Source organism: Erythrolamprus reginae, chromosome 2 (genome assembly GCF_031021105.1).
Source record: "Erythrolamprus reginae isolate rEryReg1 chromosome 2, rEryReg1.hap1, whole genome shotgun sequence".
NCBI lineage: Eukaryota > Metazoa > Chordata > Lepidosauria > Squamata > Dipsadidae > Erythrolamprus > Erythrolamprus reginae.
The window spans coordinates 139,113,611-139,127,112 of NC_091951.1; the positions used below are offsets into that span (position 1 = coordinate 139,113,611).

Consider the following 13,502-nt stretch of genomic DNA (forward strand, 5'->3'; position numbering starts at 1 on the left):
CTTGGAGCGGGTCACAACAAGTTTATTTTAGAAAAAGCAAAGGGATAAGATTCATTACTGTTGATGTACGCAGAATAATAGAGAAAGTTGAAGAGTACCAAAAATAAGTAAATATATGCTTCACCAATTGTAGAAACATCTTCTACTGTGTTGATCATATCAAGCTGTGGAATGTCCTTAAGAAAACAAGAATCCCAGACCATCTCACTGCCCTCATTCAAAAACTATACGCAGAACAGGAAGCCACAGTCTGGACAGACAATGCTCCAAACAGACCAAGAAGTGAAGCAATGGTGTACTAAAAGTCTCTGATTATTCAAACTAAATGCTGAATATGTCTTGCAGGAAAGACGAGGGTGTCCTATTAAGCTGGAGGAAGAAGCATTAAACTGGGCTAGGCTGGTGATATTACTCTGATAGTTTGAAAATACAAGTTGTCTGCAAACTCTAGTAATGAAAATTTAGGGGCACAGTGAAAATATTTGACTAAATATAAAGGAGATGGGACAATGTATAAAGCAAACAGTCTTGAAACAGACAGTGATAATACCAAAACACTGAATAGCTTGTGTCTTTTTAAGATCAACAATAAAGGAACCAGCAGTCAAGAATAGCCTTTCTTGACAAGTTTATAATGTCAGGAAAGGAGAAAGGAAAAAAAATAAAAAGATGGATGGACCTGAATACATGCAATGCATCAATGCATCAATGACGTGAAGCACCAGGTTTGGAGACCAGATCGTCATGGAGAAAGTGTATCCTGTGTGGTCATGAAGAGTCACCCGCCTGATAGCTTGTTTATCAGATGCTTATCCCATCATCCCTTCCAGTAATTCAAGAGTAGCTTAGGTGAGGATTACTCTTTTTATCCTCACAACAAAGATGTTGGGTGGCATGGGCAGATAAATAACAAACCGGTTTAGCGAAGTTCCACCCTAAAGGCTTCATGGTAGAGCAGGAACCTGAACTCAAATTTCCTTAAACTAACTTCATCTGCTCTATTATACTTGAATTTAACGGACATTACTCAGGATGACGACTTCACAATTCCTCTGGACCAAGCAAGAACCTGTAGTGGGGGCAAGGCCATTGTGAATCCCAAATGAAACCACCTTCAAATGAATCCACCTTCACTATGAAGATTCTAACAATTTCTAGGCCTTTTATTTTCTATGTGACATTGCATAAAAATCTTGCCACACTTCCACTTGACAACTGCAGGGCTTCCAAAGTAAATTACATACAGTGGTATCTCTACCTAAGAACACCTCTACTTAAGAACTTTTCTAGATAAGAAATAGGCGTTGATTGCTTACCTGAACGCCTCTTCTCGTACGGTGAGCGGGTACAGCAGTCACATGGGTTGCTCATGTCCAATCCGGTGGAACTGAGCCTAGTATTAAAAAAGCTTGCCGGATCCGCCCCTTCCCCAGAATTCGCGAATCCATAGACTAGGCTCAGTTGTGAAGCTCTGTAGTGTTCAACTCTCATTGTTAGAGGAAGAAAGAGATAGAAAGGTAAAGAAGACACATACAAGGGCGGGAAGTGACTGCTGTACCCGCTCACCGTACGAGAAGAGGCGTTCAGGTAAGCAATCAACGCCTATTCTCCGTACTGAAGGAGCGGGTCCAGCAGTCACATGGGACATACCCAATAGATGGTCCCTAGGGTGGGATTAGCTTGCTATCGTGTGAGATAACGGATTGGAGTACCCTTCTGCCGAAGGCAGCGTCCGCTGAAGCGTAAGAATCAATCTTGTAGTGCCTGATGAAGGAATTTGGCGAGGCCCAAGTGGCTGCTTTGCAGACCTCCTCCAACGGGGCTTGAGTCGCCCAAGCGGCCGAGGTGGCTGCGCTCCTGGTGGAATGCGCAGTGATGTTCCTTGGAACTGAGAGGGAGGCCGACTCATAGGCCTTAGATATAGTCCCTCTGATCCAACGGCCTATTACTGTTGAAGACACTTTGGCCCCCATGACTCTGGGATGATAGGCTACAAAAAGTGCTTCTGACCTCCGAAAGGGTCCTGTGCGTTGGATATATATTCTCAGCGCTCTGGTGAGATCCAGGGTGTGCCATCTAATTGCCAAGGGATGGTCTCGTTGGAGGCAGAAGGAAGGTAGGACAATATCCTGAGATCTGTGGAACATGGAACTGACCTTGGGTAAGAAGGTGGGGTCCAGTCGCAAGACTACCTTGTCCTGATGGAATTGGCAAAGGTCCTGCCTGATTGAGAGGGCAGCCAGCTCCGAAATGCGTCGGGCAGAGGTAATAGCCACCAGAAAGGCTACCTTAAAGGATAGGTACCTGAGGGACGCCGATTTTAGGGGTTCGTATGGTGCCTGCGTGAGGGAGTGGAGAACCCGTGGCAAATCCCAGGATGGATACCTGTGGACCTTGGAAGGTCTGAGGTTGGCTATGCCCTTGAGGAATTCCTGAACTTCAGGGAAGGACCGGAGAGGCTGTCTGCGGGGGCCCCCTAGGACAGATGAAATGGCTGCCAGATGACGCCGGAGGGTGCTGGTGGAGAGTCCTTTATGGAAACCTTGCATAAGGAAGGAAATAATTCTGTGTATGGGAATGCACAGAGGGGAGAGACCTTCCTGAAGACACCACTGGTGAAACTTGGACCACGTGTGGTCGTAGATTCGGTTGGTCGAGCCCCTTCTGGCCTTTAGAATGACCTCCACTGAATCAGGGTCATGCCCACGCAGCTCTAAATCTCTCCTGATAACAGCCAGGCGGTGAGGTGGAACCACTCCGGGTCCGGATGGAAGGAGGCCCCCTGCCGCAGCATATCCCCCGAAACGGGGAGTCGCCAAGGGTCCTGGACGGACAGCTGTTGGAGATCTGCGAACCAGGGCCGGCGGGGCCAATGAGGGGCGATTAAGATTACTCGGGCCCTCTCGGTGAGGACCTTGTGAATCACGTCCGGGAGGATTGGAATCGGAGGAAATGCATAGAGTAGGCCTGGAGGCCATGGACTCCGGAGGGCATTGATCGCTTCCGCTCCCGGGGATGGAAATCTGGAATAGAAGCGAGGGAGTTGGGCGTTCGCATTGGTCGCGAAGAGATCCAGGACTGGTAGGCCGAATCTGAGGGTGATTTGATGGAACAGGTCTTGATGGAGGTTCCACTCTCCTGGGTCTATCGTTGCTCGGGATAGCCAATCCGCCTGGATGTTGAGACTCCCCGAGATGTGATCGGCTAGGAGCGACTGGAGATGTTTTTCCGCCCAAAGGCCCAGCTTGAGGGCCTCCCTCATGAGAGCCTTGGATCTCGTGCCCCCTTGCCTGCAGATATGGCTTTTTGTGGCAATGTTGTCGGTGAGAATGAGAACGTGCCGGTTGGGGATGCGAGGAGAGAAATGCTTCAGAGCCAGGGATACGGCTCTTAACTCTAGCCAATTTATTGGCCTGGAAGCTTCCTCCGGGGACCACGTGCCCTGGGCTATCATCCCCTGGGCGTGGGCGCCCCATCCCGATAGACTGGCATCTGTGGTGATGACAAATTGATCCGGGCACCTGAACGGGGATCCTCTGTCCATGGCCGGAGACTTCCACCACTTGAAGGATCTGCGAACACTCAGTGGGATGACAATGCGTCGATTTGAGTTGCTGTGCCCCGATCTCTGAAAAGGCAACAGAAGCCACTGGAGTTCCCTAGCATGAAGGCGAGCCCAGGGAATGATGCCTATGCATGACACCATCTTCCCCAAAAGAGAAGATAGAGTAACTATGGATACTGAAGGATTAGATAAAATGTTAGAAATTAACTCCACTATACTGAGTTTTCTCTCGGGAGAGAGAAAAACCTGGGAAGATTTTGAATCAATAATGGCTCCCAGGTGAGGAATGGAAGTGGAAGGTTGGAGGTGACTTTTTTCAAAGTTGATGGAAAACCCATGGTCCTGAAGGACTGACATGGTGACAGAAAGGTCTGATTTCACTCTCTCTAGGGAGTTCCCATGAATTAAAATATCATCAAGATAACATAAAATGTGGATGGGAGACGCCCGGATATAGGCCGCCAGGGACCCCAAGAGCTTTGTGAAGACCCGAGGGGCCGAGGAAAGGCCAAATGGCATCGCCCTATACTGGAAATGCCTGCCTTGAAAGGAAAAACGTAAAAATTTTCTGTGGCATTTGGCTATAGGAATGTGAAGGTAGGCCTCAGTGAGGTCTAAGGAGACCATGAAATCTCCCGAGTGAATGGCGGCCAAAATAGAAGACAAGGAGTGCATTTTAAACTTCCTATATTTGATGAATAGGTTTAGTTTCTTTAAATCCAAAATGGCTCTCCAACCTCCGGAGGACTTTGGAACCATAAATAGGATGGAGTAAAAACCTAGGCCCTTCTGACCGGAAGGGACCGGCTGAATGGCTCTAATGGACAATAGATGAGAAATGGCCTCCTCCATACGGTTACAATCTGAGGATGACCTGGGCGAAGGGCAGGAAATAAAACGTTTAGGGGGAGGAGAAATAAATTCTAAAAGAAGGCCTGATTGAACAGTGTCAATGACCCAAGGGTCCTTGGAGGAGAGACGCCAATTTGCAGCGAAATGAGCTAGGCGACCCCCTATGGGAATGGAGGAAAGGTTACCATCTAGGTTTTTTTGAAGCCCTGTTAGAGGCAGCTCCCCTTTGGAAACGAAAACCCCTACCCCTGGAGTTCCTACCTTGGGAACGAAAGCGGGGGGAATACTGACCTGGAGATCTCTGATAGGAAGCCGCTTGATCTTGCTGGCGCCCTGGGCGACGAAAGGACTGCGTTTTAGTAACCTTTTTTGTGGTTGGGCCCAAAACCTTCTTCTTGTCTGTGGTCTCCGTGAGGAGAGGATCCAGAAGATCACCGAAGAGAAGGTCGCGCTTTAAGGGGCCCTGGGATAACTGCCACTTTTGGCGAACTCCCGCTTGCCAAGGGCGAATCCATAGGAGTCTTCTTGCCGTTGTAGAGGCTGCAATAGACTTAGCAGAAAATCTAGTAGATTGTAAGGTGGCATCAGCCACGTACTGGGCAGCTGCAAAGACCTTGTTGAAGTCTTGTTGACCTCTCAAGTCATCTGGAGGAATGTGCTGTTGAAGTTGGCGAAGCCACAGCAGCATGGCTCTGGAGAAGAAGGAGGCTGCTGCAGAACTTTTAATGGCCCAGGAATCAGCGGAGAAACCTCTTTTGAGCATTTGCTCGATGCGCTTGTCCTCTGGACGGAGGACTTCCTCCGCCTCGCCTGGCACAGCCGCTGCCGAGTGAAGAATTTTGACAGGTTCATCTGGTTTGGGAAAAGATAGAAGCTCTTCATAGGAAGAGGAGAGTTTATACAACTTTCTGTCCTTGGTAGAGGGATTAAGGCCAGAGGCTGGAAAATCCCACTGTTTAAGTAAGGCATCTTTAAATAATTTAGGCATAGGGATTACCTCGTTATCCTCCTGTTCCTCTGTGAAGTAAGGTAAATTCTCCTCCGGGGGATCAGTGGAAGTGGAGGCTTGTTTCTCCTGGGCCGCTAATCCCGTAGAAATTCTAGCTTTGAGGAGGAGAGATTTGAATAGTTGAGAAGGGAAAATAGTAATGGGAGGAGGGACCTTTATTTGGGATTCCTCGTCCTCAGATAAGCCCTGGAAAGGGTCTTCATCCTCCTCTACATCCTCATATTCATCTTGGGAGGACTCTGAGTCATCCTGAATAGGAGCTCTGACCGCTGGGGAAGAACCCAAGGGGCGGGAGGAACGAGAAGGAGGAAGAGGTAAAGGAAGCTCATTGATGGAGGAGAGTTTGGCATCAATGGCTTTGGACAACACAGCAAAAATAGATTGGAACTCAGGAGGTAAACTGGAAATATCAGCAGAAATGGCAGAAGAATCCCTAAAGGCCTGGGAGGATCCTGGCTGGGGGGAATCTTCCATAATATCTGGTTCCTCTGGACCTATGCCCCATAGGTTAGGTTGGGGTCTGTCTAGGTTTGGCTCATCCAGAGATAACACAGGGACCCCAGAAGGAGGCAGGCTAGAGGCCTCTGGTGGGTCTTGACTACTGATTACTTGGGCCTGCACTTTCAAACGTTTTGCTGATTTATCATGAATCTTTTGTAGGGCTAGGTCCCTTCTCTTCTCGGCCCTGGTGACCTTGGTCGAGGGGCGGGCCCCTGGAGAAGAGGAGGAAGAGGCCTGGGGGATACTAGTAATCTCATCGCCTGTAGGCCTGGCCTCTCTGGGACCTTTAGTTGTGCCTCTCTTGGGAAAGGTAGCCATAGTCTGACAATTAACAGAAGACAAGGCTGAGCCAATAATTAAATTATAAGGAGAAGATTTCAAGGACTTCCCAAGAGGAATGGATCCTGCTTCGAGGCCTCGAAGCTGCTGAAACGTGAGGACAATCTGGGCAAACCCAGAGTTCGTGCCCCCAAATCCAGCGGGGCCAGCCTCCCTAAACTTTGCAATTAAGTAAAACCAAGGCACTCTGGTTGGAGGCTAGGCCGGTGGAGAATTTAGCCTGGGACCCCCAAGGCCCGCTCCCGGATCCACGCGGTGGACTGAGGCCTACGCGGCTGGCAGAAGGCCAACACGAGAGGCCTAGATATTTTAAGAAAGGGCGCGAAGGCCTTCGCGCCAAAAAATCGCTTCGTAGAATTTCTTAAGGGGAAAAGCGATCGACTAAGTCCAGGAGACTAAAGGCGTCCCACTCCGCAGGAGGTATTTTATAAGCCCTTAAATATATTTTTATACAATAATTAAGCAATAATCCAATAATAAATACTTGCACCAGGACCTCCAGGCCAAGGGATTAGAAGAATCCACAAGCGGCCGCAGGAATCGTAACCGGCAAAACCGCCGGGGGAAAACGAAACCGCAACTTCTCCCAAGTAAAAAAAACCTAGCCGCTTTTTATTTTTTTCCTTTTAAAAACGGCTGGCGCAAATAGTGCAAGTAATTGAATAAAGACAATAAATCTTACTACTTTTTTGAAGGAAAGGTCGAAGGGAAGGTGTTAGAATGTTGAACGAGCATTCACAATACAACCGCAGGATATGCGAACTGAGCGAATTCTGGGGAAGGGGCGGATCCGGCAAGCTTTTTTAATACTAGGCTCAGTTCCACCGGATTGGACATGAGCAACCCATGTGACTGCTGGACCCGCTCCTTCAGTACGGAGAATGGGTGTTCAAGATTTTTTTGCCTCTTCTTAAGAACCATTTTCCAGAAAAATTTCCCAGGAAATTTGGGAGCGGCATGAAGGTCCGGCCAGTTTCCTACCATTCCTCCTTTAATCCCAGCCATCTTGGGCTTTTCTGGGCTGCCAGAGGAGCCTTTTGGTGGCGCTTAAGGAGGCTTTGGCAGTCCAGAGCAAACAAAGCATTTTCCTTTCTCTGGGCACTTGGAGAGGGAATAAATCACTTCGCTGTGGTGACTCCCTTGTGGTGACTGCCTCTCATACACCTGGCACGAGGTTGCCTCCCATAGCAAAAGGGGGCACCGGATCAACTCAGCTTCAGCCAAACCGAGGAGTCACCACAGTGAAGAAAAGGCGCCGGCTACAAAGCGACTGAGCAAGAGGAGAGGGGAGCCCTTCAGCATGGGAAGGAAGAGGAAGCAGGTAGCAGCAGCAGCAGCAGCCGCTGTTCAGTCAAAGGAGCAGGAAGTTCCCCCCTCTCGCCCGCCTGAGTTTCTCTCTCTGGCGCAGTGTATGGGAGGCAGCCTCGTGCCAGGTGTATGGGGGTCGCGTGCTCCTCCTTGCTTCTTCAGAGTCCTTCTTCTTTTTTTTCAGCCTTAAAGTTTTGGATGTTTTTGATTCCCCTCACCTCACCTTCTTCCTTCAGCAGCGACTGTCCTCCTCCTCTTCTTCCTCCTCCTCCTCCCACCCAAATTCCGAGCTTTTATTTCTTTCCTTATGGGTTGGCACGCATTATTTGCTTTTACATTGATTCCTATGGGAAAAATCGATTCTACTTACAAACTTTTCTACTTAAGAACCTGGTCATGGAACGAATTAAGTTCTTAAGTAGAGGTACCACTGTACTTGCTTTTCACAACGAAGTATCTAGTGAGAGCTAGAAATCAGGATCTTAGACTTGGAAAGGGGAGATCCTGGTTCAAGTTCCCATTTGATCATAGGATTTGTGTCCATCACTCAACCTGAGTTACTTTACAGGATTATGATGAGAATAAAATTAGAGAAGATTCCACAGAAGCTGCTTTTGATTGTCACAAAAAACAGGACATGAATGCAACAAACAAGTACATGTAAAATCAGAAGAAAAAATAACCTAAGCTAGTTCAACTGTTATAAAAACCATGCGTAGAGTTCACTTACAGGCAAGCACCATTTCCATTGGAGTAAAAAACACAGGTCCCACCATTCTCACAGTGTTTATTGCCATCCAGACACTGGATATCTGTGGAGGGGAGAAAAAAAGCTTGGTTAGAGCAAGTTATGTACAATGGTAGGAATTGTAAAATTACATTTAAGCTCAAAAGAACAAACTAAAATGCTACATAGTCCAACAGATTCTGGAACCACACAACTGGAAATATAGATCTGATGTTAAAAACCAATTCTAAAACCTGCCATTTATGACTACCTCCTGTCTAATCTGGTATATCGTTTACTTTTTCCATTCTCCAGTAATACTCCAAAACCAGCAAGGCAGCCTGCCTGCCTGCCTATTTACTGTATTTTTTGGAGCATAAGGCACCCACCCACACACAAAAAAAGGATGGAAATGTTGGTGCGTCTTATACACTAAATACAGCCCTTTTTTTGCTGTACCAAGCCCCGCCCTTGCGTCCCATTTTTGGACAGAGGGTCTGGGGAGCCTTCAGGAAGCTCATGGGTGCTGGGAGATGGCAAAAATGGCCCATTTTTTTGCAAAAAAAAAAAAAGGGCTGTTTTTCACCCATTTGCTCACCTTACTTTTGTATTTAAAAAAAATTAAAAAGGGCAAAAAACGGGGCCATTTTTGCCATCCCCCATGAGCTCCCTGCAGGCTTCGCAGACCACCGAATTTCTGCAAAAAAGCAGGCAAAAAACTGGACTGTTTTTGCCTTCTAATTACTCCATCTAGCATGACTGGAGGAGGAATTCTCAAAGTCCATAGGTCTTAAAAGTGTCAAGTTTGAAGTTTGTAAAATGTGTACACGATTGTAAAAAGTATACACCTTTGTAAAAAGTATTCTGCTACACTGGTATTTTATTAAATATAATATATTACTACACTATTTGGTTCAGAATACTTTTTTCCTTGTTTTCTACCTCTAAAATCTAGATGCGACTTATGCTCTAGTGCATCTTATACTCCGAAAAATGCAGTACTTTCCTTCCATCAAGTGGGAACTCAGATCCATCCAGTGCAGAACAGCGTGTATCTATCTTTCAGCCAGTAATTCTGTAGAGGTTATGTACACTACACAAATAAATGGGGGAGAGAGGGAGATTCCTTCTATCTCCTCCTTGCCGCTATATATATTGTTAAACAAGATGATATTGTAAATGAAGTTTTGCTATGATGATTCTTGTTCACAATCCCACAAATGAAAATGTTTCTTCTTAAAATGCTCACCAAAGGAATAGCTATTGGTTGCTATCAGGACCTTTCAGAGCAAAGACACAGGATCATGAGAATTTACAAAAATGTGAAAGGCGGGGGAGGGGGGAGATAGTCTTAAATCCATTTAAGCATAGTTAAAATAGTACTCCTCCATAAATGGCTTCAAAGATCCAAGCACTGTTAAACCTCAGTGCCATGGGGAGATGGGGAGAGCAGAGTTAAAGAAAAAAACACTAATTGCAGTGGAATCCTCGGTAAAGTATGGTATTACATGTTAAAATCAAATAATAAAAATAATTATAATGGCAAGAAATAGTGAGATTCTTTCACAGAATAGGCCTGATTGGTTCCACTGGCACAGCCTTAATCTCTGCACTTCTTAGTAATTAACAGGCCACTTTCTTTGCTGAAGGTCAAAAGGTAAGCAGAAGCCCAGCGAAAGTTCAGAGGAAAAGGATGAGTTGACACATTCTTGGTAGACAAAAATGGCCTCTTCCTGTCTTGTGGGAAGGCAAAGCACACATCTCACAGAGAGAACAATTATGGGATGTATATGAAAGTCCAAGACATTTTAACCAGGAGAGCCATTGACTATACTAGCTAAGAGGGATTGGAATTCAATGGAATTGGAATGGAATGGAATTGGAATGGAATAGAATAGAATAGAATAGAATTCTTTATTGGCCATGTGTGATTGGGCACACAAGGAATTTGTCTTTGGTGCATATGCTCTCGGTGTACATAAAAGAAAATATACATTTGTCAAGAATCATGAGGTACAATACTCAATGATTGTCATAGCGATCAGGAAACAATCAATATTAATAGAAATCTTAAGGATACAAGCAACAAGTTGTCATACAGTCATAAGTGGGAGAAGATAGGAATGATGAGAAAAAACTAGTAGTCATAGTAGTGCAGACTTAGTGAATAGTTTGATAGTGTTGAGAAGATTATTTATTTAGCAAAGTGATGGCGTTCAGGAAAAAACTGAGTCAGATCTTTGGGGATATTATGTTTACTCTGTAAACTGCTCAGAGAGGGCTGTTAAAAGCACTATGAAGCAGTACAGTGTTCCCTCGCTTTTTGCGGGGGATGCGTTCCGAGACCGCCCGCGAAAGTTGAATTTCCGCGAAGTAGAGATGCGGAAGTAAATACACTATTTTTGGCTATGAACAGTATCACAAGCCTTCCCTTAACACTTTAAACCCCTAAATTGCAATTTTCCATTCCCTTAGCAACCATTCAGATTATTACTCGCCATGTTTATTTATTAAAGTTTATTAAAATAAATATTTATTAAAGGCAGACGAAAGTTTGGCGATGACATATGATGTTATCGGGTGGGAAAAACCGTGGTTTAGGGGAAAAACCCGCAAAGTATTTTTTAATTAATATTTTTGAAAAACCGTGATATAGACTTTCCGCGAAGTTCGAACCCGCGAAAATCGAGGGAACGCTGTATATAAGTCTAAATGCTAATGCTATTGCTAAGTGCTATGTTCAACACTCTTCAAAAAATATGACAATATGACTATTCTACTGAGCAGCCTCTTACTTCACACTGTGTTCACTCCTCTATTCTATCTTGGATTGTTCTATCTGGGAAACCTTGCAATGACAATATCAAGGCAAGGACCAATACCACAAAAAAACATAGCAGAGGAGAGGCTATGTCTTCAGTTGAAGAACTGTCTCACTATGTCAGGCCTCACTACAATGACTGATTCCACTGCCAGTTCAACAACTTGAAGTAATATGTCTCATCAGATCCAACCAGAAATTAGATATTTATTCAGCAGTGGCTGCTCCAGAAGCAACCAGAGGTCGAACATAAAGCTAAATTCTCATCACTCTGCACTAGACATGAACTTTTGCAGAGACTGGGCAATTCTAGATAATGTCTTAGAACTGCCATAGAGAAAGATCCACACGGAGAGTTATTTGAAAATAGCACTGAGTTCAAAAATGTCCGCACAGAAACCTATGCTAAAGACAGAATCTTATCTCTTCCAGGGAAAGAGATTAACAAAAGTGGCTTCAAACATGAGGGACTCTGAATGCCACAGGCAACCTACTCTGAAAATGCTGGAACCAGTGTTGAGTGGGGCATGAGGAAGCAATTAATAAGTTGCCAGGCATATTTCCTGGTAGGGCTCAGTCTAAGGCACTGATGGCGAACCATTTCTTCCTCGGGTGCCAAAAGAGTGTGGGCGCACACTATCATTCATGAGTGAGTGCCCACACCCATAAGCCTTTGGAGCCTGCAGAGGGTGAAAACAATTTCCCCCACACTCCCAGAGGCCCTCTGGAGGCCGGAAACAGTCTGTTTCCCAACCTCTGGTGGACCCAATAGGCTCATGTTTCGCCCTCCCCAGGCTCCAAAGGCTTCCCTGGAGCCGGGAGAGAGTAAAAACGCCCTCTCCCACCACCCTGGAGGCTCTCTGGAAGCCAAAAACGCTCTCCCAGAGCTTCTGTGTGAGCCAAAAATCAGCTGGCCAGCACACACACACACATTGGAGCTGAACCTAGGGCAACAACTCACCTGCCAGCAGATATGGCTCCGTGTGCCACCCGTGCCATAGGTTCGCCATCCCTGGCTATATATGCTGATTGCTTAAGTGTCCTATGAAAAGATCACAAGGAAACAGGCCTCCGTTCCCCAAGTAAGCCCTGAGTATTGCATTGGCAGTTCTATGTTAGCAAAAACTTCAGAAGAGAAGGATTTAGGGGTAGTGATTTCTGACAGTCTCAAAATGGGTGAGCAGTGTGGTCGGGCAGTAGGAAAAGCAAATAGGATGCTTGGCTGCATAGCTAGAGGTATAACAAGCAAGAAGAGGGAGATTGTGATCCCGCTATATAGAGTGCTGGTGAGACCACATTTGGAATACTGTGTTCAGTTCTGGAGACCTCACCTACAAAAAGATATTGACAAAATTGAACGGGTCCAAAGACGGGCTACAAAAATGGTGGAAGGTCTTAAGCATAAAACGTATCAGGAAAGACTTAATGAACTCAATCTGTATAGTCTGGAGGACAGAAGAAAAAGGGGGGACATGATCGAAACATTTAAATATCTTAAAGGGTTAAATAAGGTCCAGGAGGGAAGTGTTTTTAATAGGAAAGTGAACACAAGAACAAGGGGACACAATCTGAAGTTAGTTGGGGGAAAGATCAAAAGCAACATGAGAAAATATTGTTTTACTGAAAGAGTAGAAGATCCTTGGAACAAACTTCCAGCAGACGTGGTAAATAAATCCACAGTAACTGAATTTAAACATGCCTGGGATAAACATAGATCCATCCTAAGATAAAATGCAGAAGATAGTATAAGGGCAGGCTAGACGGACCATGAAGTCTTTTTCTGCCATCAGACTTCTATGTTTCTATGTTTCTTATGCAAGAGAAGTATGGTTAGTGCTCCAGGCCCAGTCAAGGAGGGAACTTCAGCTGAAGAACAGGGCGCCGGCTAAAACCCTCCCTCTCCAAGCAGAGAGAAGATGGAAGGAGTTGGGGCCCAGGCAGTTCCCTCATTCTCAGCCATTTTCCAGAGACCCACTTGTAAGAGAGTGCGTGCCCAGCACACAGATCAGTTCCAGACAATGCATTTTCCCCCTCCACTGCCGCCCCTTCCTCCGTCAGCACGCAGAGCCAGCAAAAATGCTCCCGCAAAATGTCTCTCGGCAACTCGGTGCTCAGTCTAGAGGTAAAATAAGCCCGACTTTAACTGAAGCCAAGGTGCTGTACTTTTCACCAACCCCGTGCCTTTCACAAGACAACAAACATTACAAGTCACAAGGTTCTGACATTAAATACCTTGCTGGCATCTGCAGAGACTCACTCACATCCTTGTTTGCAGAACAAAGCAGCCTATTTTAGCTCTCCGCCTTTGTAACAGGGACCGTTTCTCCATATGCCTAAATGTGTATATATACATGCGCACATACGTCCTGATAAAAAGGAC

At 45.9% G+C, this 13,502-nt stretch overlaps 1 protein-coding gene across 3 annotated transcripts in view; it reads right to left on the minus strand.

Annotated features, from left to right (window-relative positions):
• The window catches only part of NOTCH3 (notch receptor 3), a 97,959-nt gene that overhangs the window by 70,839 nt on the left and 13,618 nt on the right, over nucleotides 1–13,502 (minus strand). For all 3 annotated transcript variants that reach the window (XM_070739633.1, XM_070739634.1, XM_070739635.1), the window contains exon 2: nucleotides 8,305–8,386. In XM_070739633.1, coding sequence (XP_070595734.1) covers nucleotides 8,305–8,386 — 82 coding nt within the window. The remainder of the gene's footprint in view (nucleotides 1–8,304; nucleotides 8,387–13,502) is intronic.